Raw genomic sequence first — 27,141 nt, forward strand, 5'->3', positions numbered from 1 at the left:
ACTGAGAGACACATGGTGAGATTTAATAAGCGTATGGAATCAACAGTCCTAATTTTGCAGTGGACCTCGAAGGCCTTACTGATCAGGGAGAAAGTTTCTTTCAAAATTCAAGAATTACTGCATGACCTTTGTTTAATAACTGTAGACATGACAGCCTGCTAATTCCAAAAACTGCCATAGCTCAAGAGTAACTACTCACCATTTTCCACATTCGCCAGACGATGCAGAAGGGGCAGCCAGACCAGACACTGGGGGGGAGGGTCGGACATGAGAGTGTCCAAGAACCCATTTAAGGTGACTTTTTTCTGCATCAAAAAACCCACAAAAATTTAGAACCATTTGAGATGAAAGACACAAGACATTCAATGAACCTCTAACATATCAAGAAACAGAATATATTCTTATAGCTGGAGAACCAGTTCTGAACTTAAACCCTTTGGTTTCTTTTGACACTTCCACACACGCAGGACTGGGTTATCTCCGTTGAGGCTGAGTCCATATTACCAGAACAACAGTTCTGGGAGGGGTGCTTTTGTGTATGAGGGACATATCGAAGTGATGAGGAAAGATGAAGGGTAGACTTGCTCTGTAAAATGTGACCCAACAGTGGGTCATAGCACGTGCCACAATTCCCGGAGCAGGTGGTCTTCCCCATCTGTAGAACAACGTCTTTTTCAAACTCCCTCCACTCCCCTAAGTCCTACATACTTCATGGTTAATATGAATGGTTCTGTGATACAAGATCAGCAGGGAGTCCTGTTAGGAGGGAGCGATCCTTCGCTGTGAGGAGAGAACCATCTATATTTTTGGAAAATCCTTTTTCTCTTTATAGATCTTTCCTCTTAATTCAATCTGCATCTGTTCTCACTATCCTGGTTCTTTCCAATGCAGAAAAGAAATGTATTATAAGTTTCTTTCAAAATGACAAAAAATAAGAAGTTATAGGAGTATAAGATAGTATAATAGGATGAATGATAACAAAAGACATGTTTATATGCAAAAATCACTATTTGGGAAATTTTGAATTATAATATCAGGTAGATGGGGTAGTTTTTCTTTTTGTGTTTAAATTTCTATTTTAACTCCTGTTTAGTTAACCTACAGCAATATATTAGTTTCAGGTGTACAGTATAGTGATTCAACAATTCTATACATTACTCAGTGCTCATCGAGATGGGTGCACTCTTAATCCCCATCCCCTCACCAACTCCCCCCAGTATCCATCTGTTTGTTCTCTGCAAAAGAGCCCAAATAACCAAAGCAATTTTGGAAAAAAAAAGAAAAACAAAAAACAAAGCTGGACTCTAGATTTCAAGATATACTACAAATTGTAGTAATCAAAACAGTATTGTACTGGTACAAAAACAGATCAATGGAACAGAATAGACAGCCAGAGAATAGTTTCATATCTTTAGACAAGAAATCAGTAGTGAAGAGTTTTAGTATCTTTTCAAGGCACCTATGTTAATACTAATCCTTGTCATTCATTCACAAGATATTTTCATATGCTTCAATTAATCTTTTTTTTTCAGCAGATATTTATAATTTTAGCATTTCCTTGTAATACTAAATAGCTTAAGTTTTATAGGATTGATAGCAACATTATTATTAAAATATATTTTATATAAAGTATAAGTAATAAGACAACATTTTTTGAAAAAGCCACAACAATTTGTAGCATCTAAAATAATTCTGTCTTTCCAAAGAATCACTTGGAATGGCTTGTACTTTTTCCAATGAAGCAATGCAAACAAATTTAAAGTGTCATCATCCAAACTGCTATGATAGTTTATGAAGGACAAAAATAAACTGGTCTTATTATTTTTATTTGTGTTGCCTCTTTTTATACTTCAAATGATCTTCTCCATTTTGATCATTCATCATACTGGCTAAAAATCACTTCTGACAATTCCCAAAAATGTTATTACGATTCTGACATATATAAGTTTCTCATCGTTGAGGATATATAAAAAATTATATAATAGAACAGTCTACAAGATATTTCAAAAGGACTTTTGAGCGGCGATAACATCATATATATAATTCTTATTGAACATGTAGGTCCTTGGAAAATAGAAAGATAGTCATCAAGAGAGTCAAAAGCAAAAACAAAGTACTGGGACTACACCAAAATCAAAAGCTTTTGCACAGCGAAGAAAACCATCAACAAATGTACAAATGTACAACAAACCCAGAGGTAGGGAGACCAGCATGAAGGTTAACACAATAGGCCAGGCAACAGATGAGGATGAGGAAAGAGATCAGAGAGACATTTAGAAGGGGAAGACAGCAGGGATTGAGGACTGATGAGAACTGCGGGTTGAGGAAGTTGTCTGGAAGGAGGCCAAGGTGAATGGAACCATTCTGACGTGACCAACTCTTAGGACAAGTATAAAGAGGAGTGTGCTTTGGCTGGGGACAGAGATGAGGGACCTAAGCCACCCTGGGGCTGGGGGAGTGGGAGAGGTCAGAAAGGCCTACTGGATGAGACAACGTGGAGTCTCTCCAACTGTCCCATCTCTTATTAGTTGTATGGATACCATTATGATTCTACAACAATCCATGACCCATAGGGATGTCTAAGGCACTTTGACCTCATAGGTCACAAGGAAACAGACTGATGAAGTTTACTAGGTGGGCAGTTAAATGCAGCTTTTCAGGGGCTGCTGTGCACTGATTTCTTAAGTAAGGGATCCTTTTAGAGGATAGTCTTAGTTAGTATAATTTTTTTAATAATTTCAAGCAAAACCTTTAATTTCTGGGTTTGTAAATTACTACTGAGCTGTGCTGGAGAATGGTACCGGACATGGAGACTTTGTACGTGACTGGGCAGATGCAAACATGGAAAGCCCCATGAACTCAATAGCTTCTCTGGGTCAACTTGTACCACCCCACTTAAAATATGTTACTCCGAACAGCTAATGTATCACGTCCGGGGGAACTTAGCCAGCTGTGTTTGTCATACATTTGGCATCTCCTATATGATTCCTTTCTTGCTTCCTTTGCTGCACATTGGTGAAACCTGGCACTGGCTCAGACTTGTGTTTCATGTGAGGCTGAGTGACAGTTCAGCTCTTTTGATAAGCAGTGATAATGACTGCAATGATACCAAGCGTGGAAGGTCGTTGTAAGGATTAAATTAGACAATGCAAGAAAAGAGCTTAGCATGGTACCTGGCTCATGGTCAGGAAGTACCACCAATTATTATTTTCTAGGTAAGCTGACTTGAGTTACTGGCTCAGAGGTCATTTGTCAGAGGCTGGGAGATACTACAGGTTATCACGAAGAGTCAAAGTGGTGACTTGATGTAACATACCGAAGGACAACCAAAGAGACATTTCCTTTTTTTCCTACCTGTTGAGAGAAACAGGACCTTGCTGACTGCTCTGTGTAACCAAATGAAGGGCCTTCAAAAACGGCTGTGGGTAGTTTGAGAACTTCCCGGAGGAATTGATCATATCGTCCATAAACCATCACCCCGCTGGAGTCAGAAATCATGGAGAAAATATCTGATGGAAGGAAAAAGAAAGATATTTACTCATCCCATGAATATATTCTCCACCGTTTCAGTGAAACGTATCTCCTGCAAATAACAAAAACTGTAGCAGAATAAGTAATTTTTTATGAAAGAGTAACACAGAATTGTTATGCTGAAATATTCCTGGCATAGTGTTGCCTTTGGTGTCTTTTTGTTGCTGATTCTGAAACACAGCATTAATTTGGGTAAAATTAGCATATTTTGATAAGACAGCATCCCATTTTTATTTTGAGGTCAGTTATAAGCTCAGATACCATTCAATGGAAGGAATTTTTAAATATGCGAGGGATATGCTGATCTCATTGAAACACACAAAAAACATTTACCATAACATTGGGGTGTGTAGGTATCTAGCTAGCTAGCTATTTACTCATCTATATTACCACCAAGACCTTTGAGTTTTGGTTTAAGATATTGAAAAATGAGAGACACGATGGGGATAAGGATGTAATGAAATCACCTGATTAACTTCCCACAGAAGCAGAAAACTTTCTATAAATCATGGTGTTCCAGGTGGAAGGCACTCGATTTACAGGGAAGAGTCTTTTGACTAACGTAGTCGAGGGGGAGCCTGGCCTTGGGGAAGATCAATGACGTAAAGTCAGAGTCCTGGGCAGAGTCTGTGTCTTCATTGAACCCCTGTCCTTCAGTTTCTGCCACTATGGGCACTTAGTGAATATTAATGGCATAATTTCTCAAGGTACTTTATAATTCCTCTGTGGAAGTCACTATGGAAATGAAAGCAAATGCTATCATAGTTTGTCACCAGGGTAGATTGTAACTAGGCCAGCACAGCTGTTGGGATAAACTGTTGTAAATTCAATGTGTTGCCTCTGTTCATTTTGGGCTTAATGTCTCAAGGTCAAAATGCAATCTGGGGACATGGTTTTTACACTGCAGTCAGATGGTAAGCCTATTACAGGCTTTACCTGGATTATGTTTTGAGGATGTGAACTGACTCTCATTGCCTTCAAATACTCCATTTATAAAGAATTTCTACTGTGTTTTGAATTGTTTATCAATTATGAGGCTAAAGAAATTTTACCTAGGCTACAAAGTTAATGTTGTTCTCATCCACCGTCACAATTTTATCTCTTATGTTTATCTCTTTATCTCTTATGAATTCATTATAACTGGTCAAAAAATATGAAAAAAGTTGCCAACAGCAAAAAAAAACTCTTATGTAATCCCACATATATAGAAATGCAAGAATTCCAATAAAAACGGGAAAAAGGAAACCCAGGTAAAGGAAATGAACTTTCTTATCAGAGCTGCCATTTTGTGTATTTTTAGGTAGGTTGGTCAACTATAATTGGGTCATCCTGATGCTCTTCAAGGCAGGAATTTTCTAAGCCAGGACACATTTTGAAAAGTAGCCTAAGTCTTTCAAATTTCCCATGGAAAGAATTTAGACAACAGCTGTAACTAGAGCAAAAGCTGACGAGTACCAACACTGACCTTTCACAAACTTGAAGCTCATATTAAGCTTGTCTATGTTGATGAAGCTTTGCGAAGCAAGAGCCAAACTAGGGCTAGGTCACTGGGATCAAAGGGAAGGGGCTATTAATGGCCAATCTGGTTTTTCAAAAGAAATGAGGGACTCTGAGGAAGCGATCAAAATGATGTTTGCACCTTAGTTCTGGGCTCTTATGTTATATAACAACGTATATATGCACATATGGCTATGACAATATACATATACATATATGTAATATGCTAATATGTAATATATGTGTATGTAATAAAATAGAAGGTATTTCTAAGATTAAATTAGTCAATAGACAAAAAGCATACAGATATAAAGGACACAGACTAGTGCTTGACACTTAGTACACAGTACAGAAATGTGAGCTTTTTTACTATTAATTTCATGTCACATTTTTTCTGTTATTTACTTTAGATGCTTAGGCTTTGCCTCCCCCATGGGATTGCTCTGTAATGTTACCAGTCATACTCTAAATCACCTCTGTATTTCCGATGGCACCATACAAAGAGAGATACTTTAGAAGAATTTATATTCACTGATTCATTCATTTTAAATTAACTTAACACATACAAAATGTGTAAAACTGTGCTAAGCAATGACTACACAGAATATCCAGCACATAGTTCTTTTTTACTTATTTTTTAAAGGAATTCAAACAAAATTTTATTTGAAAATAACATCAAACTTAACAAAATAATTGCAGGAATAAGAGTACTCCAAAGAACACTCACACACAACCTTTATCCAGATTCATCTATGAACCCTTTATTCTATTTACTTTATAATTCTATCTATCTATCATCTATCTAAATATCTGTCTATCTACCATCTGTCTATGTCTGTCTGTGTGTATATATGTGGGGCAAACATACAATTTTTTTCTGAATTGAGACTAATATGCATATATCATGGCCTTTACCTCTGAATGCAGCCAGTGTGTCTTCCCTAAGAGGAAGGGTATATCCTCTGATGAGATTACAGCAAGGGGCAGCAAACATTTTTCTGTAAAGGGCCCGATAATGATAATGATATTTTGGGTTTTGTGGACCACATATGGTCTCTGTCACACACTCATCTTTGTACTTCATACAACCTTCAGAATGTGGAAGTTAGTCTCCGCTTACAGGCCATAGCTGGTTTACCCTGGGTTTCAGGGTAGTTAATCACTTTGGTATATTTAACATTGATACATCGATCTTATCTAATATTATCTGACCTCTTGGTCATATTCCAATTTTGTGAATTGGTCAGTAATAGGACATAGTTCTTGACCTCTGAGCAGTCCCAGTCCCTTGAGGGTACAGACGTGCTTACAGACTGCATCCTATGACATTGTAAATCCTCCGCGGTGGTGTGACTACTGGAACAGGAGTGTGCACGGGATGTAGCAGGAGCGTGAACAGAGGGCTTTCAGAGTGAGGGAAGATTTCCTTACCAAAGTGACTTCTGGGTCTTCCTAGGTGACAGAGGGGACTTCTAGGCCAAGCATAAAGGACAGTTAGGGGCTAGTCAGGCTTTAAGACACAGAATCAGGGTGTGTGCATGGGCATGCTCAGGCATGATGCACTCAAGGCTCTTCAAGGAGTTCATTGTTCCAGGGGCCCTGGGTGCCCATGAGGGCATGGTGGGAGACGAGGTAGAGATCTGAAGAGCTTTAGGCCTCTACTAAGGCACTTAGATCGTGTCCAGAAGATGTTTTGGGAGATGCTAAAGATTTAAGGCAGGCCTCTGAGTTAGAAATATTACCCCGGGGGGGGGGGGTAGGTGTGGAGACAGAACAACCAGTTCAGTTATGGAAACCCAATAAATCCCTGGTTTTGGCCACAAGGCTATTCTTGTCAACCAGCCTTCCCCAAAAGTTTCAGCATAGCATGTGACATTCCAGGCCAGCAGCACTGTTTTCAAAAATTTTTAGGATCCTCAGGACCATCTGGGAGCCCCAGGGAAGAATTATAAACAGGTGTCCCAACTCATTACAGCAACAACTTAGAAGTAGACCAAGAACGATTTGACACAAACACGGTGTTTGATTAGGTCAGTCTCTGTTTAGGTCACCGTGTCCTCTGATTGCAGGGGCAGCCTCACACTTGAGGCTGCTGTGGTTACGGTCATGAGAGCCTGCATATTGGTTCCTGGCGGCCCTGAAGGCTGGAAATTGTGGTGCAACATGGAGTTGTTGTCCCTTTTCATTGATTTTAAAGCAGTTGGAAAAATTTAGTTTAATATCTTCTATCTTCCACTCTTTGCCTTCTAAAGTTCTTAATTTATTTTCAGCAATGACTCTTGCCCTGCCCTCTCCCACATGAAGGGGGTACTTGGAACAAACTAAATACCTCTCATCCTTATGCATGAAAACAGAAAAACTGCCAAAGGAACACAGCTGGCATATTGGCTTAAAGTGAATTAGAATTGAAAGAAGGGAAAACAAAACCCTCAAACACTGAGAAATTCCATATCCTTTCATTTTACTTTTTCTTAGTACAAAAGCAATGTGGAAAATCATGACTTTGCCTGTTTTATCAGCAAGAGCAGCCAGCAAAAGAAGACCAGAGAAAACCCTCACAATCCCACTCTTCAAGAGTTAGCCTCTGCTGTCTGCGGGCAGATTGGCCCATATTTGTGTATTCAGCTAATAATTATCACTGAAGCCAGAAATATTGGTGACTGAATATATTTATTTTTGACTAACTAACATTTTGGCGAAGTTCTTCCAACCAAAGTGCTTGCAGTTAAATTGTGTTTGTCAAATTGCTCTCAAACGACTTACCAGGAAACCACGAAAACCACCTTCTTGGGATTCAGTAAACAAAGAGTGACTCCTCAGCAGGGCAGCTGGGGCTACATTAAGCTGTGATTCGGAACCACTCCACTGTGAGAGGGCAATATCATAGCTCTCAGGATCATGTGATCTGTTTTTGGCGTTCTTTAGAATTTGTGACACTGAAACTGATTTCTGCAGACTGAAGAACACAATCTACTTCCGGTAAGACTCATGCGTTGGTCAACTTCTTTCACCGCACAGATGAGGGTTTACTTCGGCTACTAGGTAGCAAGCATGCTTTGCTCATCGAGGGTGGGGTGAAGAGAAAACACCCTAGGGGTGACCTTGTTTGCTCTGAATTCCTGGACATGCAAGAGATCTGCCAGGGTTTTGACTGCTGGTAAAGTTCTGCTCAGAACCTTAGTTATCTTGAGCTTTCTAACTCTGCAGACATGGTTCTGTGCTGACCTAACAACCATTCCCTTGGTCTTTATGGGCCCCACATTTCTTCCTGGGCTAAGAAGGGAAAGCAGTGTGCCATTTCCCAGCCCAGCAGGTGGGAGCGGGTTCCTCCATGACTATCACGGGCATTTCTTCCTCGTTACCAGTGACTGAGGCAGTCCTGGGCAATGACACTGGCTGGGGGCCTCTGGAGTGAGATGTGACTCCCAAGATTGCCAGACCTCTTCTCCCAGGAGAGAGAGAAAATCTGATACCAATGAAGCCTGAATGGAAAGATGGAAAGCACTGTGGTCCTTGAAAGGTGGAACGCATTGTGGTCCTTGGTTCATGAAAGGCTTCAAGGACCCCCGGGAAGGTCAGAAAACTGGTTCTCTCGGTTTTCCTGAAACTTATTTTAATATGGAATCCTTTTATCCAGTCCCTATTAGTGCAACATTGAGTAAGTATTTGGAAAGGATTCTCAAGACTTAAAAACAAGCCATGTATCTAATGCCCTCAGCGTAAGTGGCCAACTATGACACCAGGTCAGCACACAAGGCCCTGCAGAGTTTCCTCCTCTGCCCTGCTTTGTTTTGCTCAACTTTCTCCTCCCAGCCTAAACCTAGAGGAAATGCCTCATGGATTACTGCGAAGCTATGTTTCAAACGAGGACATTGGTCCCACCACCTTCTCATTTAGTTATTACCCTCATTCAAGCACTCGGGCAGATAGTTTTTAATTTTAAAAATAGCTTTCAGGCTAACTAAAGAGAAACTAAACTCTCCCTTATAAAGCCCGCTTGGGCTTCTCTCAATCTGAAATGCATTTGGCTGGTCTGTGGAAGGTTTCCGAAGTGAGGGGGGATGTGTGCTTGGGGGGTTTCCGTGTGCCTTCCACTCATCTACCCGTCCAGAGACATAACTCTGTTTTGGAGTATGTCTGGGGAAATTCCAGAGGAACAAAGAGTTGTCTCCCCCCCCCCCCCCGCCCCGCCGTATCTTTGTTCCTTTTCCCCCTCTTTGGGAAAGAGATCACACTCCAAAGCTGACAGGCAGCAGGTGAGAGAAGTGCCTGGAGCCTGTGAGTCACAGATGAGTAGGGCTGGGAGGGACCCTCCGGGTATCTAACAAAATCCCCAAATTTGGGATTAAGATGGAAAGGAAAGACTAAGGAAGTAGAGTAACTTTCATAGGGTAACTCAGTGAATTCGTCACACAGCTGGGCTTGCAGTCTGGGTTCCTGATTCCCACGACAAGTGCTCTTCCCCACACAGCCTTATAGCCCAAACTCACCACATTTAAGGTAAGGGAAAGGGGTAAGTGGAAATTTTTCTTTTAAACAGCAGCATATACATCATTTAAAAACAGTTAAAAATGAAAATTCTTGCCCCCCTACTCTCACGCTAGGTCTTCTGAAACAAAAAACAAAAACCCAGAAATCTATGGTTTCAAAAGTCCTCTGGATGATTCTATATACATATACACCAAAATTTCAGAACCACTGGTGTAGAGAAAAAAGTCAGGTTCTGGTACTACCTTAGCTATATGATTTACTTTATTCTACCTCTCTGAGTCTAAGCTTCTTTACTTTAAACAACAAAACTCTCATGTTTTCTTGGTTAAAGAACTACCACATTTGGTGACAAAACATACATAAAGGGCCCACAATCACCCAATGTACCTTACTTTAGCTATCACATTTTTATTGGAATCCAGTTAATTCTCAAGTCGGTAGTGTTTCTGTGCAATTCTTATGCCTATACCCTGGCAATGTCTACTTGGGAACCTTGGGGTTTCCCAGTGACTTGAACAGCACAGGCTAAGAAAAATGAAGAAATGTGCCAGGAGCTTTGACTTGACTTTATCTAAAAAAAAGGAAGGTTGCCCAACATGGCCTTCACATCCCTATGAATATGGATTTATGCCTGTAAGGCTGTATAGAGCAATGAACTTGAAAGGATATCATCTTACTTTAATATTATAAGAAGTCTAGTTGGTGATACTCAACAGGCTATAGCTAATAATAATCCATAAGTAGAAGGAAAACATTCATATCATTAACATTTATCTAATATGAAAATATTTCTGTGATAAAATACAAAGATCCATGAAGATTAAATTTCAAACAACTCTCATAGAATGAGGAAAGTAAAATGGGCAGCAGGACATGGGAGTACATGGGAGGGATAAGCAGAGACACCAAGAATAACTTACATCTTAATTTGTCCATGATCTTCCCTCCACACAACGTGGCTAAAGCCATTTTGACAGCAAATACTGAAATTTTACCATGGCCTTCCCTGTTTAATGATAAGAGGGGGAAAAAAAAAGATGTCATTTGGAGAACTTTCAGTAATGAGATCTGATATTTTCTGTTCTGTAGAAATCATAGGACACTGTAACTGCGTACAATTATGTGAACATATCCATTTTAGAAAAGACCATGAATACAATTCAACACAAATTTCTGAAAAGCTGTCTATTCAATATTTCCTTTTTTCAAGAGAGCAGAACCTTCAAGTTATTGTTTGTATATGTCACTTACTCAGAGCATAAACTGGCATCTGGAGGGATAGATACTATTTAGCTACAGATTACAATTACAGAACATGATTTTTACCCTGGGTTTCATAAAATAATTTTATGCATGATGATTCCACAGTCTCTATAGCTTATTTAGACAAGGTTTCAGAAAGAATTTTTTTTTTTTTGGTCAGAGAATTCCTGAATTTTGTTAGAGTAACTATGGGGAATTTTCCATCACAGCTTTTTTCACCCGTCATTTCCAACCCACAAGCTGACTGTGTGTATGTGATACATTTATTTTTCAAAGAGAGCTGATATTTTAAAGGGGAAAAAAGGAAGAGCTCTGTTAGAGCTCCTTCAACCTAAAGGACACCAGATCTGCCAAATCTTCATTGATTCAGGAAGTATAACTAACTTGTCCTTCACAAAATGTGATATAATGGGATATAAAGGGCACACTACCACGAGTGTAATATTTCAGCTAAATGAGTTTCCAGCTAGGATAAACTGTTTATTCTTGTGTCCTTGGAATTAGAAAGTGTATCCCATTAGTAATTCATTTCTTTGATAGTTGCTATTCTTAAGAATGATCAAAGGAGTTATTCAAAATAATAATGGGGCTGAAAGGTAAGAAAAGTCAGTATTGTCAATACTGACAAGGGTTTAGTATAAAGAAAACATCATTTATATGAATAAGGTCCATATATATGACATGTTCGGAGAACAAGATATAATAAATAATTGTCTTTGTTCATTACTGGACTTCAGAGACAGATCATTTGTCATTCATCCTTGTTGCTGTCATACTCAGCATAGGACCTCAAATATAGCCAGTCAGAATGTAGAACTGACTGAGCCCTATGCCAGTGCCTCTCCCATTTATCTTCTAAGCCTAAGCACCAGATCTATATACTTAGGAGAAATAATCTTCCCTTGGATACCTCATGTCAAACCAAGTATGTTCCAAGTAGAACTCATGCTCTTCACAAAGCGTTCCCATCGTACTCAGACCAACCCACTACTAACCTGCTTCTGGTTATCAGACTTACCATGTACCTAGTTACCCAAAAATGAACCCCCGGGAAGGGGTTACCCTTGACTTCATTCTCTTCTTTAATTCCTCACCACCTGAATAAATGTTTGAGGGACTCAACTATACCTCCTACCTGGATGTTAGACCTACTCCCTGCTTTCCATTTGAACTACCATTGCCTCACCAGCTCTTGAGTGAACATTGTCGTCACTTCTTAAATGACCTCTCTGCTTGCACACTCGCATCACAGATTCCACCGTATTATTTCATTATTTAAATCTCTGATTGCCTGTTTGCCTACAGGGTATGGTTATGACTTCACCTGTGCTCTCTAGTCTTACCTGCTACCATTTCTGTTAAACTCTGCGCCCCAGTCCCACATTTAATGCCCCTGCCCTTCCTACTGCTTTTGCCCAGGACCCTCTCTCCTACCTATTCATCAAGACTCAGCTCAGGATCATCACTCACTTGGCTCTGAAATGTGTAGGCAAATACTCGGCTCTCCACTTTCACCTACTATTTGGCACCTATCTCACTGAGTGAACTCAATTTGTTTATTTACATGTCTGCATGTAATGTGACCCCACACTGTGACATCCTTGGGGACAGAGGCCGTATCTTCTCAATTTGTTGAATTCCTAGCGCCTTCCACTTAGACTTCCCCAGAAGAACAATATATTTCTTATGTTAGTTAATGATTACTAATCATTAGAACAGATGCCCCTAGAATTTGGAATGACTACTCCCTTAGTTGTTTGCTAATTTTAGAGCAGGTAGCTGTAAGAAAAATGCAATGATTTTGTAAAAAAAAACAAAAAGCCTCATTCAAAATTATTCCATGCATACTGTATTCCAAACTGCATGGATAACCAGAAGTATCAAAATTTTATTTTAGGAAATAAATAGTTCCCTTTCCTTAGCTGAAACATGGTTCAAATTGTGAGAACAGGGATATCTACCAAGTGTGGAAGAAGAGGACCAATGAAGTGATAAAGTAGTCTTTATGATTCAGAGAAATTGAAGAACATTATATGTAAGACTTTAAGAGCAATACAAGTTTCTTTCAAGGAATCGGAGAGAACAATTTAACTCATGAAAGAGGATGGAGCACAGAAAATGCTGGCACAGAGAGTTCTCCACAGGATGAAATGATGATAGTTCACAAATGAATTCTTAAACCTTAGCTTTTAATGAAGAAGATCACAGGGAGATCGCCAGTTCTGTATTGTTCTTGGAAATGCAAGATTAATGCTATTACATCCAGGAGTGGTTGTATCAGAGCCATTCTGCCAAATTGACATAATAAATCTAGATAAATCACCCAGCGGAGGGCAGCTCAATGAGAGTTTTGCAGGAACTCAAGAGTGAAATTAGGCCACTGGAATGTATTGTTATGCAAGCCAGCGTGCCAGATTGCAAAGGTGACCCTTTCACTAAGAAGGATTCAGGGGGTATGCAGGAATGGGAAGCACACCACTGCTGGGTGAGTTTAGACCTTGCTCAGCCCCAGATAAACCTTGAAGGAATTTAGGGAGTGAGTGGAGATGAATGACTCCACAGTGCAAAAGGTTGAAAACCAGGACTTAAATACATGTGGGTCTTTTTAAAGAACATCTTCAGTAGACCTAACAGGATGAAAAAAGGTGGGGATGGGGGGTTGGGAGAAAGATTTTCTAAAGGCCTTCGATAAGATTCCGTAACAAAAGCCATTACTTAACGTCATCTTGGGATCAGGGTCCCTATTTTAATTTTAATTTTTATTTTTTTTGTGATAAAAGTAGTGGCATTAACAAAGGAAACAAGGAGTAGGGAATTGCTGGGATATCCCCAGGGGGACAGTACAAGAGTTGTGCTCATTGGGAATCATCCCTGACCAGGGCCATTTGATCCATGAACAGTTTGGGAAATCCCTTACGTATCTAGGAAGTGGAAAGTCAAGCTCATGAAGATGGATAACAGGAAGCTCCCAGAAGTTTTGTGCAAACGAGCAGGAAAGCAACATATTGTTCCAAAATGAGTTTGCACACGCAATGCCTCTAGGAGTAAACCAGTCAAACGGCACGTATGGAATGCTGGCCATTGGCCACAACTCCAGAAGCGGACCGGCCAAAGAGTGCCGAGGATGAAAAACGCGGACTGTCTCTAATGCTGCAGGCCAAACAGCCTTGGAATGGCAACACCAGGAAGAGCGCTAGAAAAAGTCTATGCTCTTGCCTTGTTTTTACAAAACGCTATGGCAGCACATCTCCAAGTTCACGTGCAGTTCTGAGCATCACCTAAAGAAAGACAGAGCACAGCCAGCTGGGTTTGAGAATACCGCATGCAGGAGACAAGAGTATCCGTCAGAACCGTCCACTTCCAGGGTGGATGGGGCCTTAGAATCAGTGACAGGATCACGTGAGCTGTTCTTTGTGAGCAAAAGTTGCTAGCTGATTCTTCAGGACTGTAAGAGGCACACCGAGTGATTTAAAATGAAATTTACTATTAGCCTATCATTTTTTTCCTTAAAAATTTTTATTTATTGGGGCGCCTGGGTGGCTCAGTGGATTAAGCCGCTGCCTTCGGCTCAGGTCATGATCTAAGTGTCCTGGGATCCAGCTTCCCCCTCTGTCTCTGCCTGCCTCTCTGCTTACTTGTGATCTCTCTCTCTGTCAAGTAAAAAATGAATAAAATCTTAAAAAAAATATATTTATTTATTTATTTTTAAAGTAAAAATTTTACTTATTTTAATATTTTCCCTGTCAATGTGGAGCAAGAACACAATGCATAATCCATTGCTTTCCTCTTTTCTCCCCACTATTTGGATTTTGGCAAAATGGAATATATTCTGTTTTTTACGCCAGTTATTCTGAAGCTCTTGCCAATGCAAACTTCACTTTCCAGTTCTAGCTTGAGATAAAAAACCAGGTTAAATTGTTACACCAGTATATAATTAATACCTTAAAGGGTATTTAAGACTATCAAAAAAATTAGCAAAAGTATAAACTGAAATTGCTTCATAAGTCAGTGTTTCCTTAAATCTTTTATTTCCCTTATACTTTGTTTTCTCACTCTGAAAATTTTCAAATCTTCCTAAGAGGTGACTGATTAAAAATGGAAACCAGAAAGCACTTACCCTTTGGTTAAAATACATGCAAAGATTTGTCGAGTCTCTGTCTTAAAAACATAAATTACTTTAAAGTTTGACTCATCATAATAAGAAGTGAGTAAACTGCATTACACTGGGCTTTTTCATGACCTCACAGAGATAAACTGATTTCTTTGAACTAAGAAGGTACTGGTTTCAAGGAAAAGTTGTCTGGGAGAGAAAATCTGCTTTTGACAAGAAGGGAAAACAACAAATCGATATTGATAGTTTTGGGAATGTAAATTTTCTCCAAGTTGCCAAGCCAGTTTCCTGTTTGAAATGATAGAATCCCATGATAAATTTTAAGTCCTTGAAAATGGATTTGAATTCTGACTGATTCTTTTTGGAACAGGCTGCAGGAATTATTTTTCTATTTAAGAGTACTAAAATGAGAAACTCTTCTTATACCAACACATTTCACAAAAACATTTGGTAAGCATTTTCATGAGCATAGAACTCAAATTGCTCTTTCTCACACATTTTGGTGGCTTAATTAACTGAGAAAATTGTCTCCTCCTCTGGCTTTCACAACACGCCTCTATCATAACTCATGTCTGTATCTGGGAATATTTTGTTCATATGGATCCCTGATTTTGTAACTCAACAGATATTTATTGACAATGCCTTACAGGTTGGGGATATAAAGGTGAATAAAGTATGGCTCCTACCCCCCAAGTTGGCTCATAGTTTGTTGGAGAAAAAGAGTCAAAACCAGTTAATTTTAATACACATTTTTAAAAGGGTGGCGATCTCACCTTTCTCGTCTTTCATCCCCAGCATAATGTGTGTGGCACTTAGCGCAAAGCAAACTCTTAATACATGTTAATTAAATAAATAAATGTACATGTGAAAGGAAATTTTGATCTACCCCTTAAGTTTTATATTGAGAAGTGCTAAGTTTTGGGGTGAAGTTACAAAAATTGACCTTACGGTCCTTAATTTTAGATTGTGCACTTGTGTGACACCTTGATTTTTTGAAGTGATCACATCCATGATTACTCTCGTTTTTTGGGTAAGTGAAGTTAACATGTGAACAGATAGAAATCCCTCAGTGGGCTGTGGCATCTCTTTGGGCTCCCCTTCATGTTAGCAAAACATTTGGGAAAAGAATTCTTCATAACACCTCCCCATGTGAATTTGCCAGGAGTTTCTCCAGAATGCAAGGGGCCAGAACTTTACACCTATGAAACTCCATTTGCCACTCACACCAAGTCTAAGTCTGACATAAAGGTGAGTGACATTAAGGTTGTTCATTTTATCTACAATTGTGAAACTACTTTGAAAAAGAAGTCCTTATAGTCCTATTTTAGCGACATGTAGAAAATCTTGGAACAAATTCTTTTCTACTAGAACAAAATTTTAGTGATTAGAGGAGAATGTTCTGTGGAAATCTTGAATTTAAGACGTAGTAAGAAAAAAGAATCACCAGGCAAACACTATGTTAAGTATCTAGTTTTGGCCATACAGATAGTAAAAAGAAAAGAGAACATTTGGTTTTATAGACCTCTTCTTTCTTTGCTCTCACACATCCTCACAGCCTCAATATGTGAACGATACATTTCATTGGTGCACTGAGAAAGGGCCACGTACTTGTAGTACATCCTACATTAAACATCAAAATCATCTTTAAAACTCAAAAGGCAGAAGGGTTTTGGCAGAGTTCCAGAATATTCTATATCCATGTGTCTGAAATAGTGCCCTTGGTACCCTTTGTAGCGCCAGGGGGTGGGGCCGGGGGGCTCAGTAGTGGGAATGGATGTTCAAATGGCTCAGCAAGGTGCAATACATCAAGCAGAGAGGAAAATACCAGGATTTTGTATTCCCTGTGAAAGACTATTATACGATAGATTTGGAGTTCTGGATGACTGTCACAAAACTGACTCGAAATCTACAATGTAATAAAAGTTAAATCCAAATATTTCCTTCACATACGCTCTGTCAGATTATCTAAATAACAGCAAACTGGAAAGGTGAGGAATGTGAGCCTGCTAAAGATATCCTGAAAAGTAGGGTAGGTCTGGGCGGGGGGGGGGAAATGTACATTAATTCTTATTAAGAAAAAAGAAACAGAAAACATGAATAGAGCTGAATATATCCTGATACCTGAAAAATAGGATTTTTTTTTTCCCCCATTCAACTCACCTGTAATCACACTGTGTCAAACTGGGAGGATTGTTGGCACACAGAAAATGCTGACAACACATTAGCTATTATTACAATTAGTATATTATTACTATCATTGGAGAAGTGGCATTAATAATATAGCTTGACATCATAGGAATGTCCTTGTTCCTTTTAATATTTATCATTGTCCTACTGTGATATTCGTATGACTGAATATATGTGAAAACATTTGCTAAAAACAAGGCCACTATCACATAATCTACCTGAGAAGGACCTTCCCTAAGAAGGAAGATTCTAGTGAACTGAAGAGAGATGAAGTCAACAGACTGAAGTTGTTCATGTTTCCCAGGGAAGTAAGAAGAGAGTAAGAGAACCATGATGACGCTTTTTGGTGAAAATAGGATACCCCCACATTAGTAGCCATAGACATCTGATTTTCTTCTCTTGTGGAGCAGAAGTAAAAATAGAGGTTATGAACCTAGGTGTCAGGCAAAGTTGGACTCACTAGTCTTGGTAAGATACTAGAGATTTAGGAGGACTTGATTTTAGAAAAAGAATGAGAAGAAATCAGTGTGATGAGCTAAGAAAAGTCAATCATTGATCTTCATTCATTCATTCATTCATTCACAAGTTCATTCTGAGCTGGATACGGTCTCAGGGCTGTGCATGTAGAGACATGACCTGGAAGTAGTTTTCAGGGGGGGTCATACACACAGTAAGACATGCACCATAACGGAAGAGCGGATTCAAGTGTGAGGAACAGTGGGGTCAGGGCCAGTGGGAGTCAGCTCAGCCAGGAGAGGGGAAGGGCTTCCCAGTGGACCAGTTCTGTGACCCCCCCCCCCCGAAGGCCACTTTAGACTTCTAAGAATTAATATCAAGATCACAATTATCCCTCCATAAAGCTGTTGAAAAAAAAAATTATCATCTTGTAACTTGCTGCCATGTTGTTTTACTGTCGTTACTTTCTATTTCTCAAAAATAACAGTAACGGTGAGAAGAAAATCTGCTGCCAGGTGGTCAGCAAATAAGGGAAGGCAGTAGGCTCATTCCTGAGGTGTGCAGAAGAAAGAGACAAGATGGAGATAAAGGCTCAGACTGTTTCCCAATATCTTTCTTCCCTTTCGGTCCCTGCTCCTTAATTTTGACACCTCTTTTCCCACTCTTCCCAGGTGTATCTGCCCATTTTCTTAAGGACCCTGGAGAAGACAGTGTCCTGGGTGGAAAGACCTGTTAGCGGTCAGCTGGTAATCGATGACAGCTTGACTCCTGCTAGGTACAGCCATTTTTAGAAGGGAAGTCAGGAAGAACAAAAATCTTCTAGACTCAAGAGCCTGACTATTCAGAGACAGAATGACAAGCATAAGTAGAGCCATTGGGCACACATGCTAGGTCCTAACATTCTAGAAATCATCCTGCATATGCAGCTACGCACTCTCTACCTCCTAAGAGGCTGACTCGGTGGAGACAACTTAGAGCCAGAAGCTTGACCGCAGTCTGCAGTAAGCATGTCTGTGTGAAAACTGAGAGCAAGGTGTTTTTTGGGGGGAGAGAAGGAAGGAGTGCTGTTTTGGGGAACTATGCGTGAGAAGGCAAGTCTGGCTCTCAAGGCTATAGCCAAGTGCAGTGGGCTTTGAACCTCGTTTCAAGTTACCATTGTCATGGTAGACTCCACCTCCCTGGGTCTGGTGAATTTTAAGGCACTACTAAAACAATGACCAAGTTTCTCTGAATGCAATTTCTTATTCTCATTCTTCATGAATTTAAATCGCTATACTTTCTTTTTTTAAAAAAATGTATATAGATCACCTCTTTAGAATGCAGGATTTAATTTTTATTTTAGAGTTTTTCCCCTTGGTTTTTATATGTTCATTTAAATTACCACAAATGAGAGAAAACCCTCCCAAATGTTTCAGTGATTCTATAAGAGCAACAACCTATCTTTGATGTACTAGGGCTCATTCACATCTACCAACATGCAGAAGGCTCCCTTAAACACTTGGGTTCTGTCGTGGGATAGGTGGGAGGAAGTGACACCAGATTTCCACACTGGATCTCTTTGGAGAAATAGGAGTTGCGTATTTTAAGAAATGGAATTGAACATTCATTTTATTCTTAAGTTTCTCTTCTTATATTCATTTCTAAGTGAATATTTCCGGTTATATTCTCTTCCCAGTTAGTGATGCTTCCTTATGGCGCACATCTCACATCGTCTAGAATTTCAAAAGCCATCAGATGGAAATGTGAGTATCAGCAGAACTGCCTATACTCATTTGCTATGCCAAGATAGAGAAGGCAGAAGTATCTGTAGATGGGGGTCTCTACGTGGATGTGTCTGTAGATCTGTAAAATGAGATTTCTCTATGTGGATGTTTAAAAAAATCTACTATAATGAGGTTATTGGAAGTATACGTCAGGGCCCTTTTTATCTGTAAGAAGAAGAAGAGCCAAACAAATAATTCCATTTGAATATTCATGTCAATGTTTCCTTACCTTGGGATAGTCCATAAGCTTAGCACTCATCAATCTTGAACTAATTATCAGTAGCTGTTTAGAGAATATATGCAGGTCATTTTTTTCAAAGTGATCTTCCCAATATTTCCAAACACAAATGAAAAACTAACTCTATTGTGTATTTCTCAAGACACAAGAAGTATTGAGGTACAGTATATTGTATCATAATAAAATATAATATATGTATATATCACCTCTCTCATGTATTTCATAAAATCCCCCTTCCTTATTTTTAATCTGGCCCCATTTCTGTACTTACGGAGTGGATACAAATTATTTTTTTACCTTTGAGCCCTTACGAATCCTTCAGGAATACTCTAAGATTTGGTAAGAATTTTAGTTCTCTTTTTATATTTTCCATTGTTCCACTTAAAACAAATAAGTGCTCTGAAGAGGTTAGTGGCGAGTCTGGAAGCTTCTGTGCTCTTGTCAAGGGGGCAGGATGGAAATGTCCTTAGAGTCATTCCATAGCCTGGTTCCATTCTGTCACCTGTCATGTGGAACCATAGCCTCTCCTAGTTTACTGCCACTCAGTTACCATAGTGATTAGGCCAAAGCAGTACATCAGTTCTGAAGTCTGCATAGGCTAAGCATGGGATCTATCAAGCTGGACTGCTTATTTTAGAACTGTTTATTTCAACTCGAGAATTACTCAAAATATAAACATCCCAAGACAATAATCTACGCTGGTCAAACTGAGCAGAAATAATTCTTTTACCACTCTAGGCTGTAAAGTGACAGCTGGTGACTTTTATGAGTGGCATAATAACATTAGCCGGGCTGGAACATCTCCAGTGCCGGGCTTCAATATACCCAGGCATTGGCCAATGAGACCAAGCAAAATCTTTCGAGAGTCTTAAAATGCGATCGCTGAAAGGTCAAGTTAGCAATTTTCCTTTTTAATATTCAAAACCAGTAGTGAAAGTGGAGATGTTGATACTATATCTAGACTAGAGGCTATCAGTAAAAGACCTTTTGAAATCTTAGGCTGACAAAGTAATTCAGGGGAGTTTTTACAATTCACAAGGCTGCCACATATGCCTTGGAAAGGAAATCTTAGCTGAATACCTAAATCCCTACTCTGCCCCTAACCAGTCGAGAGACACTGGACAAGCCACAGTCTCTTTGTGTTTCAGGTCTTTCTTCTGTAAAATGAGAGATTTGGAAGAACAATCTTTAATATTTCAGCCAGCTCTGAAATCCTCTGATTCTATGAGGAAATTATAAGATAATGAGGCTGAGTTTCAACTGTCTTGTGTGGACGGCATGACATGGCTTTAGAGGGCACATTATTGACGGATCCCATAATGCAAGTCATGGTTACTTTCACCAGGCTGGTCAGGAAACCCTTGTCAATTCCTGCCTGTTTGCTCTAGGGTCTTGTTATGATACCTCAGAAACACTGTCTTAGCCAATCTGCAAAGAAGAGAGTTAAAAACATCCTCCCACTTTATCATTGAACTGCTCCATAGTCATGCCATCATACCACACTTTCAGACAACCATAGCTTCTAGGAAGCGTGGGATGAGTTAAATAAAGGTCAGCCTAGAAAATACGACTGTCCTCAACTTCCTATGGTTCTATTTTACTCCCTAGTTTTTCTCCAGAGCATTTGAAATGGATGTTACACATTGAGCAACTTTATCGAGGTTAAGTATCTGGTCAAGAAAAAAAGAGGTGGTTGGTTACTTGCAGAAAATTATTTGGAAGAAAGACCAAGAAGGACAAGAGGAAGGAGAGACCAAACATGTGGAGAGGAACAGATATCCGAAGAGGGAGCTTACGGGTCAAAGGCCGCCAGCAGGAAGTTTAGCAGGAGGCTGATGGACTGCTCCACCTGGATTTGGTGAGTGGTTGGCATCCGTTTGTTGAGCTGGTAGAAAATGGTGGACAGCACGGCCTCCAAGCGGGCCACACTGAGTTCTATGTTCGGGTCCAGGTTGTTCAGAGCATTTTCCCGCAATGCTTCTATGACGTTCCAAATGTCCACCAGGTGCACTACACACAATTAAAGCAGAGAGAACACATCAGCCCAAAATGCGGGGAAAGGTTAAGTTCATTATTTTACACGTACCGTCGGTCTGGTTTTGTCGAGGACCCTCACAGCCTTCAATATGGGATCGACTTCTGTAGGGGTCGACACAGTAAATGTACAGAGACAAAGAAGAGCTCAAAGACTTGATGTGTATAATAGGAAGAAAATCATTTCCTGAAAACCACAGTAGACGGTTACTGCCCATCTTCAAAATGACCCTTGAAATACAACTACTATCTTTATGTTACGTGAGAGAAAGTGAGGGAAGTTAATTGACAAGTGCCAAGGTCCAAGGCCAGTGGACGGCAAAATTGGCATTCAAATCCATGTCTCTCTGACTTTTTAAAAATATTGAGATCTGTGTGCTATGATGAGTGCTGTGACATGTGTAAACCTGGTGATTCACAGACCTGTACCCCTGGGGATAAAAATACATTATATGTTTATTAAAAAATTTAAAAATTAAATAAAAAATTTGAAAAAAATATTGAGATGTACCTGACATACAACATCGTGTAAGTTTAAGTGTAAGGTGTACAACATGTTGATTTTGATACATTTCTGTATTGCAGTGTGATCACCACCGTAGCATTAGTGAACACGTCATGTCCCATAATTACCATTTCTTTTTCTGTGGTGAGAACATTTACGATCTAGTTTCTTAGCAACTTTGAAGTATACAGCACTTGTGATTAAAATTAACAAGTCTATCTGGCTTGAAAGCATTTTTCCAAGGCACACACGGACCCTTTAAAAGAAAAAGCAAACCACACTCAAATTCTAGTGTTTGAAAAGATATCGAACCTGCATTTATTTAAAATATTTTTATTTATTTATATACTTTTCATAGTATAAGGTTTGAAATAAAGGGGGGAAAGTTAAGGAAGGCAGGAAGAGAGGCAGGGGAAAAAGGAAAAGTAATCTCTAGAAGGCAGCAGCAGAACTTAATCACAGATCCCTTGACTAACCTGGTCAAGAACAAATAGTTCTTTGGCTTCTATTACTGAGTAGCTCACCAAGCTGAAGTCATGGTTAGTTTCACTAAGATATCGAGAATTTCATTTCTCTTTCTTCCCTGTTTGTGCTGAGGTCTTGTTATAACATTCCAGAAACCATCACCATAATCAAGACAGCGAACATCTCCATCAGCCCTAGAAGTTTTCTCCTGTTCCTTTTACTTCACCCCACTTCCCAGCCCAGGCAACCACAGACAGAGAGCTTCCAAGATGCTTTTCTAGAATTTTATATAGCTGGAATTATACAGTATGTACTCTTTTATTGCGGGGGGGGGGGGATCTGGATTCTTTTACTTGGTATAATTATCTTGAAACTCATCCGTGCTGTTGCATGTAACAATAGTTTCTTCCTTTACACCGTTGAGCAGTACTCTTTCGTATGGATAGGTCACAATTTGGTTATCAACTCACCTGCTGATGGACACTTGGGTTGTTTCCGTTTTGGGTGATCATGAATGAAGTTGCTATGAACAGTCTTGCACAAATGTTTGTATTGACATATGCTTCCATTTCTGTTGGTAAATACTTGGAAATGAAGTGCCTAGGTGGTATGGTCAGTGTACATTTAATTTCTGAGAAACTTCCCGAGTGTTTTCCAACATAGTTGTACTATTTTCCATCCACAACAACAAGGTATGAGAATTCCAGTTTCTCTACAGTGACACCAAATTTAAGGTTCGCTTTTCATGACACCTTTGCATTTGAAAACAGATCTGTTGTCTTTCTCAGTGAAATACTACTTACGTTTCAGTTCCTGAGAAATGAGCACTCCATATATGCTTTCCTACTAACTCCCAAGTTTTAGTTTCCTACCTCTTTGCTCATGTGTAACACTATATTTAAAAAACAACACTAACATATATTGAATTCTGGGCTTGGGAATCTTCCAATAAACACTGGACTTGAAGTCTGAAGACCTCCGTCCAAACATGGCTCTCCTCCTACAAGTGCATGCCCTCTTAACCTCAAAGACTTGGAGCTTTATTTTCCTCATCTACAAAGCAGGGACGGTATTCCTTAAATGGGAAAAAATCACGAAGTCAGTTGTGGGAGTGTCTGATACACCGAGACAGTACATTACACTTGAATAAATGAACAATATAAATCATATTAAAAAAAACTCCAAAACCAAACAAACACAACTTTGAAGCATATCTCTGATTTGGGACAGAAGAATGCAGATCACTTTCTAACTGAAATGCTTAAATGTTTATTAGATTTGGAGCAATTCAGATTTACGTGATGGCAAATTTGTTATCTTTTCTGTATATCACGCAAGGAAATTTATTTGTTTCTTTTTTTTTCCAAAAATTTTACTTATTTATTTGACAGAGAGACACAGCAATTGCTGAGAGGGAACACAAGCAGGGGGAGTGGAAGAGGGAGAAGCAGGCTTCCCACTGAGCAGGGATCCCGATGTGGAGCTCGATCCTGAGACCCTGCAATCATGACCTGAGCCGAAGGCAGACACTTAACAACTGAGCCACCCAGGCACCCCAGAAATTATTTGTTTCTTAATGCTTTTCAACCAGTTTTTCAATTTGGCAACCAAAGTACTTCCAAGGAGATGGCATCTATAAGTTGTTTATTTATTTAATTTCTTGAGGAATTAAATTAATTTCTGTGGGAACTGGGATTCCTATATTTATTCCCTTTATGCTTCATCTAGAGATTCTCTGGATCTAGTCCTTGGGGATCTGTCTGGGTTCAGAATGCAAAGATGTTGTTCCTGCCTCAGAGAACTAACAGTCAGGTGGGGATAGAGACATGATTCACAATCACACAAGATAATCAGAAATGATGACCTCGCATGACAGACAGGGTGCTAGGTACAAAAGGGGATTAGGAGATGGTTTGTGAAGAGGCCAGAGGAACAAGATAAGGCTGGAGGAGCCCTGTAGCTCTGGCAGGTATTTGGGTCTTTATGCTGAAAGTATGAAGACACGGGTTTTAAATAGAGTGACATGCTCAGAAATGCAGCTTAAAGATGTCATTTTAGACTGTAAGGGAAGAGAGTAATTGACATGGACAGGCGTGCAGGGCAGAAGTGGCTGGAGCCTGCTGCTGTGGTCCCAGGAAAGATGGTGGTATTCTTTCTTTTTCTTTCTTTAAAATATTTTATTTACTTATTTGTCAGAGAGAGAGAGAGTGCACAGGCAGACAGAGGTAGAGGCAGAGGGTGAAGCAGGCTCCCTGCTGAGAAAGGAGCCCGATGTGGGATTCGATCCCAGGACACCGGGATCATGACCTGAACAGAAGGCAGCCACTTAACTGACTGAGTCACCCAGGCGTCCTGTAAAGATGGTGGTATTATTTCTTAAAAGATTCATTTATTTATTTTAGAAGGGAAGAGGAGAGGCAGAGGGAGAGGGATGGAGAGACTCTCTAGCAGACTCCCCACTGAGCATGGGGCCCAACCCAGGGCTGGATTCCCTGACCCTGAGATTATGACCCAAGCCAATTCCAAGAGTCGAATGAATGACTGAGCGACCTGCCCACCCCCCACGCCCACCCCGGGCTGCTGGCATTTTTGCAGAGGTGTGGCAGTGCACAAAAAGCCGTGATCATGCACATTACACATACTTATCTTCCAAGAGTGGCAGAAGGCAGATTTTGTAATCACAAAGATTGAGGTTTCACTCCTGGCTCCCCTGATAACTGTGGGCAAGTTATTTTTCGCCTATACATGTTATTATTTCCTTTTTAGAAATAAGGAGAGGCATCCCAACCAGAAAGAGTTGTAGTGAGGAGAAAGAAAAAGTATAGACAAGTGCTAACCACAGAGTTGGCACTTAGGTGCTCAATGAATGACAACTGTTAGTGTTAAAATAATTAAACACCTTCGATTTACAGCCATACTTTCTTCTTACTAATTTATAAGATCTGTGACTCCCAACGTAAGCTTCAGCACAGTCCCCCCAAATTTAATAACCCAATTCACATGCAACTTTGCACATGTATGATATAGGCGCTCTAAAGGAAGCTTAAACTACATCCCAGCCATAAAAGTGGATCCTATTCAGTCTGTCATGAATTCTGAGTTGGTGGAGTTTAAACTGATTTGGCCACAGTTGATCAGTAGAGGGTGTGAGGAAGGCCCTCTTCCACAGAGACTTCTTGGAAACTTTCACTGGTAACCACTATGGGAGCTGCAGATCACAGTGCAGAACTGTGTAAGTGCCTGGACAGTACGACCAACTTCTACTGACCTTGGGCAAGTCACTTAACATCCTTAAGCTTCAGTTTCCACATCTGTAAAGTGGGGACAATAAGAGTTGCTCCAGAAAAGCAACAAAAAACAGCTGCTCCGCTGCAGGGTTATTGAGGGGGTCAAATGAGATAATCCATATAAAGCATTTCACATGGCGCTTAGTGAATAAGTTATTAAATAATTACTTAACATCCATTCATTATTTTTGAAAGAGTATTTTTTTTTTTTTGCTTAATGAAATAGGAACACTAATAAATGTGCTAAGTTGAGAGTCATAAGGAAGCTATTAGGAAGTCTGTTTGGAAAGTCTGACAGTTGTATAAACATGTTGTTTACTCTTGAGCCATCAAGTCCTTTTAGAAAATGAAGACATTTACGTTGTGCAGTGATGACTGTGCACCACTAGATGGCACTGTGCACACTTTACTAAATATCCATCAAGCTTTAACTGTCAATCGTAAGCACCTATTAGGCACAGGCCTAGGAAGTGGGGTTTCCTCATCTATATTACTGCATACATTTTATATTAATATACTAGATAAAGCAACAGTTTTATAATAAAGTTATTTGGCTAACATTGGCCATATCAAATATAAACATGTATTTTTAAAAGTGGTATTTAGTATTTCACAGAATCTTAAAAATAGTATTAGTGTAAATTTTGGACATTATAATGCCTAACAGCTTGTATTCATGAATAAATGAAAATAGATACAGCTTTAATAGTTTGTCTTCAGTCCAGGCAATCTCGGGTAGGAAAGGGCTAAGTCAAGGCTGAGGTGTGGTATATTTGCATGAGGGTAGAGAAGAATTTGCTGTTCTCAAGTGATGTTTCTTATCTGTTTGCTGATGTTACCTTATTTTAATAGGAAATGAACTCTTTAGGTCACAGCACTGACTTAAATTCAAATATCTCTGGGAAAAGTGCAAAAATACCAAACTCATTTATACCTAGAAAGGAATGAACTGAGGTCATAAACTTGATCGGAAATAGGAGAAGCATATAAATAGGGTAAATATGGAAGAGAGGGCAGAGAAAGGACAGGAATATCAAAAGACAACCTCAGGAGTTAGTCTATGTCATTATTTAGTCCAGAACCAGGCTTTCCTGGACCACATTGTCATAGAGATTGGGTCCAGGTCAGTGAATCTAAGGAAAAAAAAAAAATTTTTTTTTTTTTTAAAGCACTTAGGAAAAAAAGAAAGAAAGAAAGAAAGAAAAAAAAGCCTAAGCAAGAAAGAAAGAAAGAAAAAAAAAAAGCCTAAGCACTTGGAAATCTCAAAATTCCCAAGCCTACTTTCTACTACTTACCAATTCCAAAATTTAGGA

The 27,141-nt window shown here is 39.5% G+C and overlaps 1 protein-coding gene across 25 annotated transcripts in view; it reads right to left on the reverse strand.

Moving 5' to 3' along the window:
* DTNA (dystrobrevin alpha) overlaps positions 1-27,141 on the reverse strand; it is a 354,355-nt gene that overhangs the window by 70,741 nt on the left and 256,473 nt on the right. For all 25 annotated transcript variants that reach the window (XR_009345815.1, XM_059139254.1, XM_059139255.1 and 22 more), the window contains 4 exons: positions 21,334-21,547; positions 10,440-10,525; positions 3,355-3,509; positions 200-305 (listed from right to left, as the gene is read on the reverse strand). Coding sequence is in view for 24 of the 25 variants with exons in the window: in XM_059139254.1 (XP_058995237.1) it covers positions 200-305; positions 3,355-3,509; positions 10,440-10,525; positions 21,334-21,547 (561 nt within the window). In the remaining variant the exon portion in view is untranslated. The remainder of the gene's footprint in view (positions 1-199; positions 306-3,354; positions 3,510-10,439; positions 10,526-21,333; positions 21,548-27,141) is intronic.

This window comes from Mustela lutreola, chromosome 11, assembly GCF_030435805.1.
Source record: "Mustela lutreola isolate mMusLut2 chromosome 11, mMusLut2.pri, whole genome shotgun sequence".
Lineage (NCBI taxonomy): Eukaryota > Metazoa > Chordata > Mammalia > Carnivora > Mustelidae > Mustela > Mustela lutreola.